General features: G+C 37.1%; 3 protein-coding genes across 5 annotated transcripts; 1 reads left to right on the top strand and 2 right to left on the bottom strand.

Annotated features, from left to right (window-relative positions):
* Positions 1 to 5,130: 5,130 nt before the first annotated feature.
* LOC107271409 (outer dense fiber protein 3-like) lies at positions 5,131 to 6,673 on the bottom strand. Its single transcript, XM_015747376.2, has 5 exons — positions 6,533 to 6,673; positions 6,298 to 6,442; positions 5,993 to 6,202; positions 5,777 to 5,936; positions 5,131 to 5,508 (listed from the first exon to the last, which is right to left on the bottom strand). Exons 2-5 carry the CDS (start codon positions 6,398 to 6,400, stop codon positions 5,250 to 5,252), a joined length of 732 nt encoding a protein of 243 aa, XP_015602862.1. The 5' UTR covers positions 6,401 to 6,442; positions 6,533 to 6,673; the 3' UTR covers positions 5,131 to 5,249.
* A 91-nt stretch (positions 6,674 to 6,764) lies between these two features.
* Positions 6,765 to 8,596, bottom strand: LOC107271412 (outer dense fiber protein 3-like). Its single transcript, XM_015747379.2, has 4 exons — positions 8,072 to 8,596; positions 7,788 to 8,000; positions 7,527 to 7,731; positions 6,765 to 7,299 (listed from the first exon to the last, which is right to left on the bottom strand). Exons 1-4 carry the CDS (start codon positions 8,118 to 8,120, stop codon positions 7,041 to 7,043), a joined length of 726 nt encoding a protein of 241 aa, XP_015602865.1. The 5' UTR covers positions 8,121 to 8,596; the 3' UTR covers positions 6,765 to 7,040.
* A 137-nt stretch (positions 8,597 to 8,733) lies between these two features.
* Positions 8,734 to 13,486, top strand: LOC107271419 (synaptic vesicle glycoprotein 2C). 3 transcript variants are annotated; one of them, XM_015747402.2, is made up of 11 exons: positions 8,734 to 8,825; positions 9,193 to 9,255; positions 9,331 to 9,492; positions 9,880 to 10,042; positions 10,168 to 10,289; positions 10,401 to 10,639; positions 10,727 to 10,914; positions 11,178 to 11,434; positions 11,634 to 11,793; positions 12,062 to 12,189; positions 12,288 to 13,486. In XM_015747402.2, the coding sequence occupies exons 1-11, from the start codon at positions 8,804 to 8,806 to the stop codon at positions 12,392 to 12,394; spliced, it is 1,611 nt and encodes a 536-aa protein (XP_015602888.1). In that variant the 5' UTR covers positions 8,734 to 8,803; the 3' UTR covers positions 12,395 to 13,486. The 3 variants fall into 3 exon arrangements, with proteins under 3 accessions (XP_015602888.1, XP_015602889.1, XP_024944432.1); XM_015747403.2 differs by lacking the exon at positions 9,331 to 9,492; XM_025088664.1 differs by lacking the exons at positions 9,193 to 9,255; positions 9,331 to 9,492 and having other exon boundaries at positions 8,795 to 8,825.
* Positions 13,487 to 18,520: the final 5,034 nt, after the last annotated feature.

The raw sequence follows: 18,520 nt of genomic DNA on the forward strand, positions 1-18,520 counted from the left end.
TCCCAATAACCCTTCGGATTCGATATTCGATTTCTATAGGTCCATCGAGCGATGATAAAATCGTCTTGATAAACAAAAAAAAAATTCGATTCGGCACGTGGTAAAATCCTCAAGTTACAAAAAATAAGCAATTTAACTTTTTTTAACTACGTCCTGTTACAGCATCCCTAATGATTGTAACAGAAGTCACGATAGGTAAGTTACCTACGGGTGGCGGAAGATGAAGATTAATTTCGGGACGCGAATTGATTTGTGATAGTGCAAAGTAGCGCAGATATATTGTGAATGATAATGACGACAGGGATAAAATGTTATCTTGATTTTTAAAGTCGTCGCTATCGAGTGATAGATGTTTGAGAAGTTATCATGGTTTTGCAAAGCGTTACGTTGGTTCGCCATCTATCACTACGATATCGTCACGCTGTGATAACGTTAGATAAAAAATTGTTTAAAAATATACTACCATTTTGTGAGCCTGAATTCCATATGCGAAACGATGAAATTAATATAGACTATAATTGGTCACGAAGCGATTAATACTCAATTATCACCCGTTATAGATTCCGATTAATAGTTTTCGATATTCTACATATAGGCGTCTTATTACATTGCTATAGAGTTGATACAAAGAATGAAAGAAAAACGGGCAATACTGGTCAAAAGTATTGGCACAGTGGGCTGCGTTCAACTAGCATTGCACTTTTGATCAGGTTCATTTAGGTAGAGACTGTAGTCAGGTATGAATATATTAAAATAAATTTTTCTGCTTGTACTAATTCGAAGGACCAGCGCCAAAGGGACCAGTGCTTGTAATTCTGTCATTGTGCATATAGACTAACAAAGAAAATTACTTCTGTTGCTTTAGTCAAACGTTACTTACTTGATTTGCATGTAACGTAGTGGAATGAATTCAATCGCACGATGTTTATTGCAGTTATGCGACGAAGTGGAGATAACAACGTTAATTTCGTTCAATCGACTTATTGATAATCGATAGAAATTCACTGAAAGCTAATAAATTTTCAAACATTTCTTTTTTTTGAATATTGCATTAATCAAAGGAAATAATTTACTATGTACAATTCGTGAGTTCATTAATAGTTTACGGAACGACCGTAATATCGCTTTAGGGCTCGTTTTATTCAAAACGTTTTTTATTAATTTCATGTAAAATCTCGGGCCACTTTGCATCAAGAGGTTGAGCATGGGTGAACCTACTACGGGAATTTATGGAGAGTCACGCGCGTGCCTTTTTTATTGGTGGAGGGTAGGAAAAGTATAAGAGACGTGAGAGAGCCAGAAGGAAAAAGAATTTAGAGGCAATGAATGAGAGAGATGAATGGCTATAGAAAAAAATTTTAAAAGAACCAAATTTGGAGGAGATGAAAAAAAAACGAAAATCAACGGAGAAAAATGAGAACCAGACACGTGATGGTTGAACGGTAAATATCTACTAAGAGAAAAGGTAAGAGGAGAAGGATATAGAAAAAGTGAGGGTAGGGGATGAGATAGGCAAGAGAAAAGAGCTACGAAAATAAACAAGAAAAGACAAACAAGGGAAATCGTACGAGGGTGTCACACCGTAAATTAGTCAGCCCACTCAGGACAGTGTTGCCAAATTTCTTCCTCGGGCTACAGTTTCGCGACATTTTTAGGGATATTAGGATTTTTTCCGCCCTTGTTTAATGTACGCATTTCAATATAATCGGATTTGAGAAACGATAAAAAAGATATTTGTCGGTATGAAGTATTTTTTGCTGTTAACGCTTAGCCTAGATTTCGATAAGAACATCATGAGTTACGTTTAATCGACAGTATTTTTCACGAGGCCGATTCTTCATTAATTCTCATGTAAAATCGGACAATGCAGAAAAATTCGAAATTGCGAAAAACAGAAATTGTGAAAAATGCCTTATCCGATGGCCATTACTCAATCGTCGGTTTGCAAATGCAACGCCGCGATTTTCACGAACCTACACACGTGCGATCGTTGCGCTGCCATTCATTCTTTTTTTTTCAGGGAGTGGGCTGTAATAAATTATTTTTCCAGTAGCTTTCGCAATTTTTTTTTACCCGTGACTCTGGAACGAGATTGATGCAGAAAAATAGCCGTGACGACTTCAGTACTAGTATTTGTGATTGTGAAAATTATATAGCTAAGTTAGTAAGTATAACAATGGCAGTGGAGGTTGGTGCGAAGAAGGGACGAGAGAAAGAAGGAAAAAATGACCAATCACGAAAACCATCCTACTTCCATGTCTGCGCCTTGCCCTTATTCCAGCCCTGTTTTTCCCCTTCGGTCCGTCCACACCAGAAGACCAATGGCAACGTTTGGAAATGGAGTAGCCGCGATAATTTCCACGGGACAAGTTGCATATTACCCTTAACGTTTTTCTTGCTGGGTTTAAGTCAGCCGCAGGTATCACAATTTATCGTGGCTTTTCGAGCTTTGAGGATTTGTGAATTTGCAAAATGATGCGGGTATATAATAACGAATTGCAGGAGAGAAAAAATGTTCAAAATTTGATTGTTTATTCTTATCAGTAAAATATATGCAATTTGAACATGTTATACTATATGCACGCCTACTGTGTGTATGATGGATCAAGACAGATAGTATCCAAATAAGATAAAATTAAAAAATAAGCTACGTCAAAATGCAATTTTTGTACGATTGAGCGACATCGAAATTGTTGGCTCACCTTTTAGGGATAAATTAATTTCTTTATTTTATATGGCACATGTGCATACCTACCGAGCAGAGCTTATTTTCTCTGTCGGTAAAGTATGATGAGATTTGATTATACCGTTGACTCAATATGACTGGACTAGGGATCGTATCAGGTTTGGTGTCACGCGAACCTGGGTGCTACGGACACCTCTAGATGGAGTGACCGACCTAAATACCAAAGTTCCAAATGCACCGTAAGATGGTGCTAGCTAGATAAAATTAAAAAACTAGCTACGAAATCGCGTATGAAAACGTCAAATATTATTTAATACAACATATCTTTCGTTATGTAAGATAGGTCAGATACGAAATTTAAATTTGAGCTATTACTTTTCCCGTCCTACCCTTTGTTCATCATAGCTCCCTCCAACTCTTCGTAAGAGTTCCGATTACGTCCAGTTACTGGCACATGTCCTCTATTGAGGACACAGCCATAAGGAAAGGAAGGAAGTTCCGATTACGGAAACGGCTATTGCAATTGGAAAAGAGAAAAGAAGGGAAAAGACAAGTCAGTCATCGAAGAAGCCTTGTCTTGGAGAAGTTTCGTCTGTATCACGTTATATTCTCAATTGTCTTTGTGTACATCATGTATGTCTACCCGTTCACAGGTCCAGTTTGTCTTCTGATACTCAATGTTCGTTCTTACAGATAGGCGATTCGCCCGATTATTTTTGCACTACGCGACTTTCCGGATACGGCCTAATTATTCGCTCGTCACGATCCAATGAACATGAGATTTCTCTAGTATAACTTTGAGATGCGGGTATTCAAATGGACTTATTCACAATTTCACGTTTCTTGAAAATAGTGGTAAGGGGTAAAGGGTATGAGGCGATGTGAAATGGACTTAAGGTCCGAGGCAGAAAAATTCAAGGAAAAGATGATGATGCAAGTAGGAAACAATTATTTCAAATATTGCAATCAACAGAAAAAAAATAAACGCAAAAGGTCAGGTTAAGCAGTGTAGAGTGCGAAATACAATCGAGCGCAACCCCCTATGAACAACGTAGGTTGGCAGATACCGAAGTACCCGCAGACTCAGTCACGCGAGGAACAGAGGGCCGTAGAGGGGAGATTCCGACCTTCAGTGGTGGACACAGAGAACCGAGAGACGAGAGTATAGACGCTTAAAAAGAAGAATTGTGTGAAAAAGTTTGGACTAAGCAATTACATATGCTCGTATCGCAGATTCAGAACATGGAAATAGGAGCCAGACTAATCGAGCCGACCGTAACGAAGACCGCGGGAGTAATGATCGAGCGAAATCGGGGGATTCTCAAGAGTTCAAAAATTATGCTTTGAACCTCTATCATTTCGCGCCACAAGCCCAAGCTAGGTCAGGACAGACGTACGGAACCATATTCGTGACCGGAAGCGAACCCGGTTAATCGTCGATCAGCGCGCAGTGTTCCCAACAGAGGGCAATTATAGAAGTTAGCAAGTGACTGGGAAGACGCCAAGTCGAGTAGGCCTAAGTGAACGCAGACTAACATGAGTATTCCCCAAGAGAGCGCAGTAAGGGATGCTGACGCCAACCTGTGACTCCCGATCGCTCAAACCGTCTTAGCATATTTACTACGGAGTTGACAGTGATATCAACATGATATCGCAAAAAAGTTATAAGCCAGTGGAAGAAATTAGGGTAACATAAAAAATGAAATAAAAAGAGAGAAAGAAGAAAGGAATAAGTGATAAGAATATACCTTGGAAGGCAGATAAGAAAAAGATGAAGAAGCGATGAACGAATTGCAAGGCTAAGAAATTTAGAGAAAAATAAAAGGAAGAAAGGACGCAGTATGAAAGAATTCGAGACACGAGATCGGTTCTCGATGCAATGGAGCTTCGTGATTCATTTCCCCGCATACCAGTCGGTACTCCCACCCATTCAAGAATGGCCAACGAATGGTGCCCTCCTACGGTAAATTCCTTAACTAAAACTTGGACGGTAAACATCAGCGAAGCTCTAGAGTTGGGACACAGGTCGGTCGGTACTTGAGTACTTGGTAATGGTCCGACTCCAGACCAACGTGTCCTCAAAAATTGAGTACAAAACAGCAGCTCGATTGTAGATACACCTTGACTACAAAGTTCATAGTTCGATATGCTCAGTTTCAAGTGAACTCAAATTGAACTCATTTTGTTGAATTTTTCACAGGAGAATACCGAGCCTCTTTATCTTCGGTCAATGTTGATACCGACTGAAATTCGTATCCATGGATCTGCGTTGTAATTTGTCTATAGCCACGGCCGGTGTGGAAATCATTATTTTAACCAGTTACCTCTCGGGCCTCATTTAAGTTAAAGTTGATAAGCTGATTTTCGCATTCGTTAAGACAATCCTTTCACTGCAGACTAGTCGAGATACACTGTATGAATTATTTAGCGGCAGATTTTTGTCTTTCTAAATTCTATTGTCGTCATTATATAATTTCAACAAATCAATGGGTTGGATCAAGGATGGGATACATATCTTAAAAAGTCCCTTATTTTTCATAAAATAGATATCAATTTACGAACGTCAACACTTTTCGTCACATTCTGTCACTAAAGGTGGTGCGCATTCGCTGTGCTTAATGCCAAATGTAAATCCGGGATTCTCGTTACAAGTTGGTATCTTTGGCATGTATTTGGGCCCTGGTCCATCACACGCTAAATTCCCAGTTTGTCTGTAGCCTAAACTGAATTTCGGTGGGCACGGTTTTACTACGCATAAATCAAATAGGCCGTATTTTGGACCAGGACCAGTTTCACAGACACCGGTAGCTCCTCTGGTACCCCTAGAACATATAAATTTATATATAATGTTCCATTTTCGTGTAGCCAAGGTTGCATGGACTGCATGGAAATGTCTATTGCTGTGGCCATCATGAATAAGCGTGTGTTTCGGATAAAATATTAACTTTTGTGGATGTTTAGCATTTTCTCGTTCAAAACAGAGCAGCAAAAAGATAATTTTTTTTGACCACAGCAAATGCATAGGGTCAAAGCTTTAAAGTTTGTTCTGTTGAATATTCTGGAGAGTTAGTTAAAAACTGTTGGCCTTACATCGAAAAAGCTGGACCTTGTCCTATAGTAGATGGTATATTATATGGTCCTGGAGTCCCACTACCTGCTCTTGGATTTGTTCGCCATTTTATGGAAAATGCAGGAGCCCTAGGTCCATGATCACGGACCATATATTTTGGTCCCGGTCCACAAAATGAACCTGAAAATCAATTGAGTATATTTTGGGTTCCTTAGTCATTTCAAAATTGGTTTTACCAAAAGTTGTAGCTGCGTAGCCAATCGAATAACCAGGTGACGTGTAAGGCCCAAAACGGTTCATGTTTACCATATATTTTGGACCGGGCCCATCGCATACGTCCACTCCTGTTTGTCTCAATCGGAAGGTGTATGCTGGATTCCGATATTTCGTTGTGTCATGACCATCGTATCCGACCAAAGTGGCCAATTTGTATTTGGGTCCAGGACCTGTAAGAGAAGTCAAATTAAAATTACAATGATTGAATAGCAACATCTAACGTTCAGTCTAATGTTATGAGTTGTCGTATAAAATTATAACTTACTCTTAAAACCGCAAACAACAGCCGGTGTTTTTTTCGGTTTAGCAGGTTTTTTATTACCCTTCTTCTCCTGTACATTTTGTTTATTATCCTTTTTTGGCGGCATTGTATAGATTATTTTCCGAAATTTAGCACAACGTCAAACAATCTGAAAATTTAATTAATGAAAAACCTACACAATCCCATGCTTATCATATCAAAAGCGAAGAATAAAATGACAAGGTAACTTTAATCTCACCATTTACGTTATCGGCTTTATTCAGCATTTATACAGACATTACGAAACCTGAAAATTTATTCTACCGCCAGTAATCACCAAAAGTTTTATGCCTCCGTTCTTTCAACAGTTTCTGTCAAAAAGAACTCCGTCCAACAAGCGACTGTCATTTTCGTTGTTTCCTACAGCTGTTTATACTCGCACGATAACAGCGTTAAACCGACCGATAAAGCAGTTATGTATTTGCAGCAGTATTTGCTGCTTCAAAAATGTTATATTTTAGGATCGAAAAATGACATCGCCATTTTTTATCAAAATACATTGCCATGGCCAATGTTGATATATCTGGCTTCTTATTAATGTATTGTCAAAACTGATTGACATATTCTATACTAGTTATCTAGATAACTAGTGATCCTTCTAACTACAATAATATTCCTTCACGTCCGGAATATAAAAACTGTTTAATAAGGGGTTCAATGGTACGTTGTCAATCAAACAAGTGACAATAGAATTCCCAGTATAAACTTTATTCGTCATATTCTGTAACGGGCGTAGTGGCACACTCGCTGTGTCTAACACCAAATGAATACATGGGAGGTTTCTTTCCTTTATAAACCTGAGGATAATACTGAGGTCCTGGACCATCACGAAAGGCCTCACGAGGCCCAACTCTTGAAGATACAGTGTATGCCGGCATTTTTTTTTTAACCAAATCACAATTAACGTTCCGATAAGCAGCTGGTCCAGGACTCGATTCGTATCGGCTTCCTGGATGTGGCCCAGAACTGTAAAACAAGACAATAAATACATGGCATTCTTATCTTAAACTAACCAATTTCCGGGTTCTATGCAAGACACTTGGCGATATTGTAAAAGCGAAACATACAAGATAATTCGAATAAACGATTCTTATTACTACGATTACAGCAAACTGTATTGGATGAATTTTATAACGATTTCATGATAATGAATTTTAAAATCCATTGAAAAATAGTTGTTGTATAAAATTTACATAGTGAAGGCTCCTTCTGCCTTCTTGTCTGGAATTTTGGGTCCTATGCAAGTTGGTACCAGATATGCGTTTGGTCCAGGTCCACTATCGGTTAACTTTCCACCGTATCGTGATTGTATGGAATATGCAGCAGGTCTGATACTGTGATTCATCGGTGGACAATGTTCGGGATTGTAGGATCCTGGACCTGGTCCTGTGTTCTGTACTGATTAAAAATATGTGGTTATACTCTTGATCTTGTATATGAAATCAGAATCTTACACTTTGACATTTCCCTATGGCCCATCGTGAAAGCTGGTGATTTCTCTATCCCAAATTTCGTTTGCTGATCTATTTTGTAACATGGGCCCGGGCCCACGCTATAGATGTTTGTATGTGTTCGAAAATTCATACTGTACGCTGGGTTTCTGTAACGGGATGGGTCGTGTCCCACGTAACCCACTAATGTTGGTAATAGATATGCTGGTCCTGGACCTGTTTAAAAAATTTATATAATCAATTTTTTATCTATCTTGGAACAGTTAAATTATGCTTTTCTCTCTTACCCCGAGTCAAGCAACTCAGTTGCCTTGGTTTATTTTCCTTATCTTCCATTCTCAAAAAGATCTACAAAACTGCACGTAAGATGCGTTAAAAAAATTACCCAGTGCAGAATACTGCACAAAAAAGGATGGGAAATTCTGATACAAATTATATATTGTGGTTAAAAAATATATCAAAATCGTGAAGTACGTAACGGAAAGGGTTCAACTGTTTTAGTATCGAATTTTGTATTATTAAAATCCATTATCTTTCAAGCTCAAGTAAGATTCCTTGTTCCTTCTGGAACGTCTGGTAACAGGGACTACTGTATCTGATAAATGTTTATGTAACTCAGTCATACAATTTTTACCAAAAAGTTTTTAACAAAATATTTTTTGCTATAACACAGTGCTTAGGTTATGTCTAAATGATACTTTTCCGTTTTTGAAACATTTCGAGATTTCACCGTTGAGCAGTAACGATGCATATAAGATATCACAATTTATAAATAAAATTATTGTCGCATGGAGATAACGAACGACGGTAGTCTTATCAAAGCGAAAAAAAGACTGTGAATAGGGCAATAAATCTATGTAAACTTGCATGGTCACAATTGAATTACAATTGGTATGAAAAACAGAAATGATAAGGGGAAATAACTGGTGCGCCAATACGAGTCGAAAAAAATGATCTTACTGATAAGCAGGTCAAACGGATTTTCGAGATTTTAGTCTTCGGCAGGCCTCTATCGGCAAATGTTCTTCAGAATGTTGGCTCGTGAGAACTTTATTTATTATTTATTATATTTTATATAGTTTTATATAGTTTTATATAGTTTATTATATTTAGATTTTAAATAATTAAGCGTGTATGATTGTGTGAGCTCAGATTAGACAGTCCCAAGGGGGAAGAAAAAACATTTTTTATGAGTTTGTGTTGATAAAAGTTTAATGTACTTAGTTCTCTATGTGATAAAAAAGTTAATATAAATTTTCAATATGGATATAGTTGATCATAAAAATTTTTACTTAATTTTTGACCTGATTTCTTTTTCGGTTTCGTATTGTTTCGTGTGCGGTGGAATTTAACTAAGTATCTAAATAATTTTTTTAATTACTTAAGTTTTTAAAACTTTTTATTCCAGAAAGTGAAAATAACAAATATCACGGGAAAATTGTGAATTTGGAAACGGCCATCGAGGTTGCAGGTATTAATATAGAATTTATAGATCACTCGTATTTTTATGAAATGTAATGATTTTGAAAAATAAACCTTTATTTAGATTTCGGAAAATATCACGCACTACTTATACTCATTTGCGGCACTTGTTTGTCTATCGGTATTTTTGAATCTTTGGGTATAAGTTTCATACTGCCTGTTGCACAATATGACCTCGATCTTGATACCTTTGACAAGGGTGTGATATCAGGATCAATTTATTTGGGTAAGGTTTAAAATAATTGACTTTCGTAAAATTTACTTCTTTTCGAATTAGAAAATATACTGTCGAAGTAATATTCAAAAATTCTTTGTAGATGCAAAATCAATCACCAGCACAAAACAAAAGTCTTTGAAGTTCAATAAGCTCAATACTACTTTGTGCAAGGTTTGATTAAAATTTAGAAGTCGGAAACAAATAAGATTAAAAAAAATATTTAAGACATTTTTGAATAACTCTTTAAGCTCATAAAAATCTGACAGATTCAAGTAATAAGACTTTTATATTTTAGTTATAGACTCTAAGAGATGAAACTTTCGTTTAACTTTTTTTTTGGATTTTCATTGTGCCACTTCACTTCCCATTATGATACAATTTTCTCGGTACGATTAGGGATGATCCTGAGCTTCCACGGCTGGGGATTTTGCGCCGACGTTTTCGGCAGGAAGCCGATCCTCTTGATAACTTTCTTCTGCACCTGGTTCTCAAGTTTCCTGTCGAGCTTAGCACCGGATTTTTTCACCTTTACGACCTTCAGATTTTTTACGGGCATCTTGTGAGTTTTAAGGCCACTTTTGGTACACCAGCTTTAACCACAGCAAAAAGAATTTACTGATTCGCTGACGGAATACGATACGAGCAGAAAATTCGTAAATTCAATATGAAATAACCGTTTTCCAGTCTCTGTGGATTGTCATCCACAGTTTATCCCTATCTCAGCGAATTCCTACCAGCCAGGAACAGGTCGTTCATTATGACTTGGACCTGCGGCTTCATCGCATTGGGCTTTCTGGTGATACCGGGTGAGTTGTGAATGAAAAAAGTACGAAAAGAAAATTTCGAGCCATGAACTTATCTCCGTGATTTTTTTTTATTGTTAGACAGATATTTCACTTTCTTTTTCATTTTTCTAGCTCTCTCATGGCTCATATTGCCTTTGGATATAAACTATGATCTTGGTTTCGTAAAGTTCAGATCGTGGCGTCTCTTAATTATTGTCATGGGACTGCCATGCCTTTTCACTGCTTTTATCTTGATGCGCTATTCGGAAAGCCCAAAGTTTTTGATGTCAAAGGGAAAGAAGGAGGAAGCTCTGCAGGTTCTACGAAGAATGTACGCAGTTAACAAAAATAAGTCCGAGGAAGATTATCCGGTGAAAGAAATGCTTTTCATTTTATTTTCGTTTATCAATTTGGGATACAAAACTTTACACTGTTAATAACCATTCGTTACGTTACAGGTGAAAGACTTGGAATTTGAGATTCAGCAGAATGAGGAAAATGACGAATTGCACAATTCTGCTGGTCAGAACTCCAATGTTGCACAATTTTTTAAATTGGTTTGGCGACAGACCGTCGCACTTTTTTTACCACCGTACCTGTTCACTACACTCTTGTTTTGCACTTTGCAATTTGGCATTTACGGCATGTGAGTGTAGGGGTGTAAGAATACTTTAATTAAAAACATAAAAGGGACAGGGTTGTTCCTTGAACTTTCGCAAGTAACACTAGTTTCTTTTTTTCAATTAAAGAAAAAAAAAGTACACCGGTAACGCAGCTCTCTGTACTTTTGTAACGACCAATGAATATTTCATTAAAAAGTCAACAAGCCTCTCAGTGTAAATTCATTGAAAGACTTAACAGAAGCCTAATGAACTTCAATTCAATCTCTTTGTGTTTCATGTTCAACAGTTCAGCTGGAATGTATCTGTGGGTACCAGATATATTGAACACCATGACCGCTATCGAGTCGACAAATAGTTACGGACTAGTTTGCGCGGCGATTCAGTCCGCAAAAAGTGCAAACTCAACGGTGACCGAATCCGTCGTTATTGGTACTATCGATACCTCAGTCTACAAGAGTACCCTCATCCTCGGAGGCTCTTATGTCTTGTCCTACACAACCATTGGCGGCCTCGTTAAATTGCTGGGTCAAAAAAAAGTGCTTGGTAAAACAAAAAGATATCAAATATCTGATCGAACTATGAATTTTTATTTTTGTCGTTTCCTTTTTCTTTATATCCATATGCTTTGTTTATCTTATTTCTTACTATTTCTTTTAACTTCACGCTATTGATCCACTATCCACCTGAGTGGAGACTCCGATAGAAACGAACTTATCGCTTTTCTGTTTTCCTTAAATTGCAGTATCAGCATTATTTGTCAGTGGATTCTCAGGCATTGGCATGTACTTCACAAGTAGCGACGTCTTCGTTAGAGTATTCATGACGCTCCTCGTCATCCTTTCAGGGACCAATATCAGCGTTCTCAGCGCTACTATTGTGGATCTGTATCCCACCAATTTAAGGTTAGCGCTAAACAATTATCGTACTTGTCATTAATACCTTAACAAAAGTCTGATTAGGATGTGATCTATTACGGCACTACAAAAAGTTAATCAGTTTTTTTTTAAAATCTAAAAATTCAAAATGTTCATAAAGCAGTTTAAAATATTGTAGGTTGAACATTTTTTTCAGACATTTGTATAAAATAAAAAATGCTAATGATTGGGGACTAATCTTTGTAACGAAATATTTAATTAATCTTATCGGTCTAATTAATACGTACCGTCTTAGGGCAATGGCCGTATCCTTGGCATTAACTAGCGGTCGCCTAGGTACTAGTGTCGTTGGGAATATCATTGGAATTCTCATCGAGCGTAATTGCACTGTCGCCATTATCGGAGTCGGAAGCGTGGTTCTTGGTGAGTATTGTCGATCATTTATTTAACTAGTCGATCGTTCCAATCGGTATGATCAAATTTCACTATTAAAAACTGACATCCACATTTCTTCTTTTCAGTATGTGGATTTTTGTGCGTATTCATACCAAATCCGAGGAACCAAGGAAAATCCGATAGTCGAAATGAAAATTGTGTAACAATGGAAGAAGTGTCAAGATCCAATTAAACAAAAAAAAATATTCAAATGAATTGGTGCAAGAATTAAAACTTCCGATTGTACGACAACAGTCTTCAGCAGCGAATTACGTGAAAGTTTTGTAATCGAAATCATTTTTCTTTACTGTGTAAATAAGAGTAAATCAAACGATGTAAAGGCGACGGTCAGTACGATAATGGGTTTGAAGAAATTCGCAATGACGATACATTTGACTGGGCGGCTGATTAAATCTATCTTGTGTTCTCCCAATGAGAATCGCTGTAGTAGATTTATGGAGCAATCAATTAGCGATACTTTACGAACGTTCTAATTAACGCTAACGAACCGTAGTCTCGTTCAACGGCAAATCATTCCCGATCCTCTAATTAACGTCACGAAACGTCATCGCACCCGTCATCTTCTACTCCACTCACCGAGCATCCCATAAATGGACCCCATTGTACCATTCAGAGTAGTCGAATCAATCAGCATCATAATCGTCCAGTAGGATCATGAACAATCGCCTTAAACTTTATCAAGTTTCACATTGACTTCCGTCTTTGAAACTTGACGTCACGATACATCGCGATTCAATTGTTTATGACCCTACTTGATTAAACATATACATAAAAAATAATAATTGATATATTTTGTTCCGTTTCCAAGAACTAATCAAGATCGGTCAATAAATATTTTCGACAATTTTATAATAAAAAAAGGTGAATAAGAGGTAAGTTTATAAGAAAACAAAAAGAAAACCGTATTTCAAAATGAATTACTAGTTCCTATTCGGATCCAGTATTTTTCGTAGATAGGTATCTCTTTGAGCTCTTACTTGAATCTCCTTTCTCTTTTACTTTTTACCTTTATCCATCCTTTCCCATATATATACGTATATATAAATACAGATATACGATGTACCAAAGAGCCTCGCGACGTGTGCCACCCGCTTAAAGCAATCTCAATTCAATTCCAAGCACGAAAGGTCCGTAGGGGATGCTAACGTGTTTCGGTTCCATTATACGTATATATCTACTGATGTGACACATAGTCACATTTAACAACGTGTACGTATGCGTAAAACTTATGGGCAATGCATATACAAATAAACAAAAATATCAATTAATTCCTCACGTTAGTCACACTCTCTGATAAGGCTAGATAAAAAATCCATATGTTGAATATACTAAGTTCACATAATGCATGCACAGTGTACCAGAAGTATCGGCTAATTCGCGATCCGCTTGGTTGATGACCCACTGATAAAAAAATACGTAGATACACCCAGACAGTACAGTATCCTGCTGAAAGTACAAGAGTAACCTACCGAAAGAAGGTTTGGTTTATCATGTCCGAAAACATATTTATAGATAACAACTTTAGGAACCCTCATTTGAGCTACGAAATACGTTTTGAGACAATGGCTGTGAAATATAATTGATCTTTTCGGTTATCGGGGTTAAAAAAATGTCAACCCTAAAAGATAACTCGAGGTTATAAATAAAAAAGAAGAGACAAAGATGACTAACGTCACACGACACAATAAAATTTCGGAACAGTAAAAGGTCAATTTGCCAAAAAATATGTATCTACGAAAATAGAAATAATCTTAAATTTTTCGAAAATAGACTGTATTAGCTCTGATACGGATGATGTAAAAAATAATTCATAACTCGCTATGAAAATCTTACGTGAATATTTGTTAGACTTCTAAGCGAATAGGTCTACTCTATCTAAATAGACGTTAGGCGATGTATCCCAATAGTTTAGATTTTTTTACTGACTGTACTGACATCTACGTTTCTCAAAGTCATAAAATTTATAATTCAAACTCGTTGCTATAGGTATAAAAAAGCACGTACACAGGTTGTATACCAGCACTGTGAATTGGTGCGTTGGCATGGGTAGATATCGTCAAAGTGGAAAGGGTGTCTTTATTAAATCGACCTAAGGGAGGAAATTTAATCATTCCTAGTAAGAGGTCGCCCGGGGTTTCAAACTTCATCGCCTTCTGTATCTTATGGCAACCAACTTGGCGGCACGTGTCACTTGGAATGTAGGTACAGCCTGTACAACTTGTCCGACCTATATCGGTTCTTCAACTTTCAACATGTTTCGCTTACCTACTCATCCATGGCTACTTTAGGTTAGGTATACGTACCTACTATGCTTATATATGCCTATCCATAGATATATGCCATAATGATGAAAGGTCTCGTGTTACAACGAAAAATGCCCCGAAGCTAGGGGAGGTCGTTAGGTTGGGAAGTTGCTAGGTCGGTACCTACAAAGTACCGGAAATTGCACATCTAAACACGCTATTCTGGGTGTGCTTGATTTTTCATCACTTCTCTTTTTATTCCTTTCAGTAGCATATACCCTTCGCCCTTTATTTCAACCCTTAAAAAATTTACTCTTACGCTTCAACTAGTCATATGCATCCATGGGAAGTCGTCTAGGGATATTTTTTTTATTGTGTATTTGAAATTTCTTCAACTACTTTCAGAAGGTTGTTTTGCATTACGAAGCTACGTTGGGATTGTATCTTGTTTAATTTGCCTTTGGGTTGCTTTTTTCCGTATTGCATTATTGTTGGCTACGATATCCAGGTCCCATTATGATGATTACAAGAGGAAACTAATGGTCGCTGTGCTTACAGTAATGACAAATAATTTGTACTCTCTTTTCTTTTATACAGTGTGCAACAAAGCTAACGAATTTCTAATACAAATTACTAAACCTCTCGACTGATTGGAATCTTGGGGTTTATTTATTTTTTCTTTTTCTTTTTTAACGCAATTTTACATCTATCGTCCATACAGGTAATGCGTTCCCAACACGACACCCTTTTTACGGTAACTTCTATAGTCGGCTGCAAAGAGACTCCACGTTATGGCCTACGAGAAGGTAACTGGAACAAGTGAAAAGTGTCGGAAATTCGTCAAGCCCCAAGGGAAAAGTCAGCGGCGACAGGATAAAAGCGACGTTTCGCAAGAAAATTCGATATAAGTTCTGAACAACAAAAAAAAAAAGATGAAAGAAAAGAAGCTAAAGAGAAAAGAGCAAAGGCAAGACATGCGACCTATCGCACGAATGAAAACTTTTCAATCAGTGGAGTGTAGGTACTACCTTGAGAGGGGCGGCACCGTCAGGGGTGTATAGAGGTCGTTCAGGGCCGTATAAATAGGGGGTTACCTTATAGAGTCGTGTGCTCGCCGTTTCCGGTGTGCGTGAGAGTTTCCGTGCAGCAAGATGGCTACGTTGAGTAGGCGTACGTATAAAGCGGAATTGAATTTAAACCCGTTCCTTCTACTACCCCAACAGCTGTACCGGTTTCATATATACTACCCCTAAGTTAAGGGCGAGAAAGGGGTTTCAGCTTTATAGTACTCCAAGGAGATTTTAGCTACTGTTGCTAGCTACTTTTACTGCTGATACTTTAGGGGTGCTGCTGGTACCTCTTAGCTTCGGGATACTGTCCGCTTAATTGAATATCCGCCCCAAGATTGAACTCACATTCAACCCCTCTCTTAGCACTAAACTTCTCTTGAATCTAGTCCTCCGAAAAATTATCGGGCACTTTCTTTTTTCAATCTTTGAAAACTTTTTCATCATGTCTTTTTGTCTCTTTTTATGTGATATATATACACCTTTCATATATTTGCCTTACTATTGTTTTAGCTGCATTAGAACTAGTACGGAAACGGTTTAGATTTTTTTCATCCTCAATAAAAACCAACTACATTTTATCTTTTTTCTCCTCGAGATTGCTTTCAAGTTTTCTAGATTGTCATCCATGCAGTACCAACCACCACCCCTATACCCTTGTCATACTTTTCGATTTTGCACTTTTTCCATTTTTATTTTTCATTTCGGATACCTCATTTGCTTCGCGTCTCCCACATTTTACACGTATTTTTTACTAGCTCTGTGTATTGATGGATTGACTTCGGAATTTTTATCTGCAGTTGCGTTATATATACTCTATATATATGTACATATATGCCATTGTACAAATAGCAATAATAAAGTTATCACATTACTTTATTCTACGACAATTTAAATTGCCATTGGAGATTCCTGTTTTAAACTGGAAATTTGATATCGCTCTAAACTGTTCCGATTGGAAATTTGAGATTTTTTGTTTGAGTCTCAGGTTTAACGTGAAAAGTCTGCTGTTTTCCAAACGCATGAAAGTGTATCGGATATTATACATATAATTTACTCGAAAATACATAGAAAATTATTGAAAATTAATTTAATTATATTTTTATTAAGCCGCAACCACTTGCCTTGTATATTTTCATATTGGCAAATTTTTTTTATTATCCCGGTGCCATTTCGTTTTACCGAAGTGGCTTTCACGTACACAATTATTTCCTTTAACACAGTAACGATTACGGATGAAACGAATTACAATTATTTCGATTAAACTTTGCATTACGATGGTATTACGATTCGTACAGTAATATCCCAGTCAAAATGACGCAATGCAAAAATGCATTGTAACTTTTTCGATTAATATAACTGTTTCCTCTGGAACGACATTTTTTAATGCGATTTTCAAAATATTTCTCCTAACGACCACATCACGCCGGCAGATAGCGCTGTCACGAGCGTAACGAAGGCCAAAGCGGTTGGCACCCCTGAATAATTGCAGAACATCACGCAGAACTCTCACACTATTGTTTGCCAACACTCGTTTAAACCAAACGGACTGAATGATACAATTTATTTATTTTTTGCCTGTTTCGCGTTGTCTTCTTTTTCCTATAGAAGCGCAAACACGTGCTCGTTGTCTTTCATTTACTTTTATTTATTTTTTTCATTTCATGTAAAAAACTGTTTGAATATACTGAAACCGGTACGCCGATGCACTCTGCATTATTGGACGATTCTTCAAATACTTACGGAAAACCGAAAGCGCTGTGCAAATAACTGAATACGCGGAGTGGAGTGTAAAGGGAAAGAGGCAATGAAATTAAATGCATGACGAGCACGAAAGAATTGCTTTAAAATTGCAAAGCAAGGGAAAAAAGAATAATACCATTTTTGAAAATATTGCCTATTTTTCGAATTCGAGTGTGCCAATATTTTTAGCGATTTTTCAAGAGGCTATTTATTTGGGTCTTCTACATTTTTGGGGGATTTTTTAAAATTCTATTGTTATTCCAAGAGTTACGAAAATGGTCGACAAGTGCCCGATGCACCGTCCGTATCAGCGGTACAAACTGACCGTGAAATGAGTCTACTACCCGTCCACCTAAACCTTCTACCTTCTAACCTTTTCTACTTAATTTACCGACCGACCTCCAATTTTCCCTCCTTTCTTTCTTGTTTTTTATCGGCCCATTTTGTATTTTCCACTTGAGCGCAAATACAATTTCTGGTATCGTGTGCCAAAGTCAATATTTCGATGCATTAATGCATTTTGTTTTGTGAGTTTAGCCAAAAAAAATTATTTATTCTTTCGATATCGTGATGTGTATTAGTGTATTTATTTAATGAAACATTTTTATTAGTCAATAATTTTGCTTAATAATAATTATTACAAATAATAACAGTGCATCTAAAGCAGCTGAATGGAGCTGCAGTAAATGATTATATATATATATATATATTACTTATTACATAGGACTGATTAAACTATCTGCAAAGTTGAATCACTGGTGTGTTTCCATAATTTCACGAGAATTGGGAGATCTTGCGAATTTCCCATTTACTCGCTAATGGGCAAATACTCAATAAACGGAGTCAGACATATATACTATTTCAAACAACCGAGTGGAACAATAGTCGAGAAATAATATTTGAATAATTCCTTCACTTTACAAAAAGATGTTTCTCGTTCACGTAATATTCAAGACAAACTATCGTTGAGTGTCCATCTTCAATTTCCCCTTATCGTCTTTTTTCTTTTAGTTGAACGCAAAAAAAAAAACAACGTGAGAATATACCGTGAACATCTTTTCCTGATAAAAATAAATATCTAGCTGGCAACTCCAGCTGGGCTGGATTTATCGCAAATCGAAATATCCCCTGGTAATACGGTAGGTATGCTTGCCTCTACCAGATTCTGTTTAATAGGTCCAGACTCCTTTGTGTCGATAGATTTTGTATTAAGATTCTGTCGATCTTGAGATATGATAGATCGTT

The sequence above is a fragment of the Cephus cinctus genome, unplaced genomic scaffold, assembly GCF_000341935.2.
Source record: "Cephus cinctus unplaced genomic scaffold, Ccin1 Ccin1_scaffold0967, whole genome shotgun sequence".
Taxonomy (NCBI): Eukaryota; Metazoa; Arthropoda; class Insecta; order Hymenoptera; family Cephidae; genus Cephus; species Cephus cinctus.

Coding starts and splice junctions, on each gene's coding strand:
- LOC107271409 (XM_015747376.2), bottom strand. CDS start 6,400: ATGCCGCCAAAAAAGGATAATAAACAAAATGTACAGGAGAAGAAGGGT. Junction 5,937..5,992: donor CTACGCAGCTACAACTTTTG/GTAAAACCAATT, acceptor ATTGATTTTCAG/GTTCATTTTGTGGACCGGGA. Junction 5,509..5,776: donor CAAGGTCCAGCTTTTTCGAT/GTAAGGCCAACA, acceptor TATATGTTCTAG/GGGTACCAGAGGAGCTACCG.
- LOC107271412 (XM_015747379.2), bottom strand. CDS start 8,120: ATGGAAGATAAGGAAAATAAACCAAGGCAACTGAGTTGCTTGACTCGG. Junction 7,732..7,787: donor CCATAGGGAAATGTCAAAGT/GTAAGATTCTGA, acceptor ATTTTTAATCAG/TACAGAACACAGGACCAGGT. Junction 7,300..7,526: donor GCAGAAGGAGCCTTCACTAT/GTAAATTTTATA, acceptor CTTGTTTTACAG/TTCTGGGCCACATCCAGGAA.
- LOC107271419 (XM_015747402.2), top strand. CDS start 8,804: ATGTTCTTCAGAATGTTGGCTC. Junction 8,826..9,192: donor GTTCTTCAGAATGTTGGCTC/GTGAGAACTTTA, acceptor TTTTTATTCCAG/AAAGTGAAAATAACAAATAT. Junction 10,915..11,177: donor CAATTTGGCATTTACGGCAT/GTGAGTGTAGGG, acceptor CATGTTCAACAG/TTCAGCTGGAATGTATCTGT.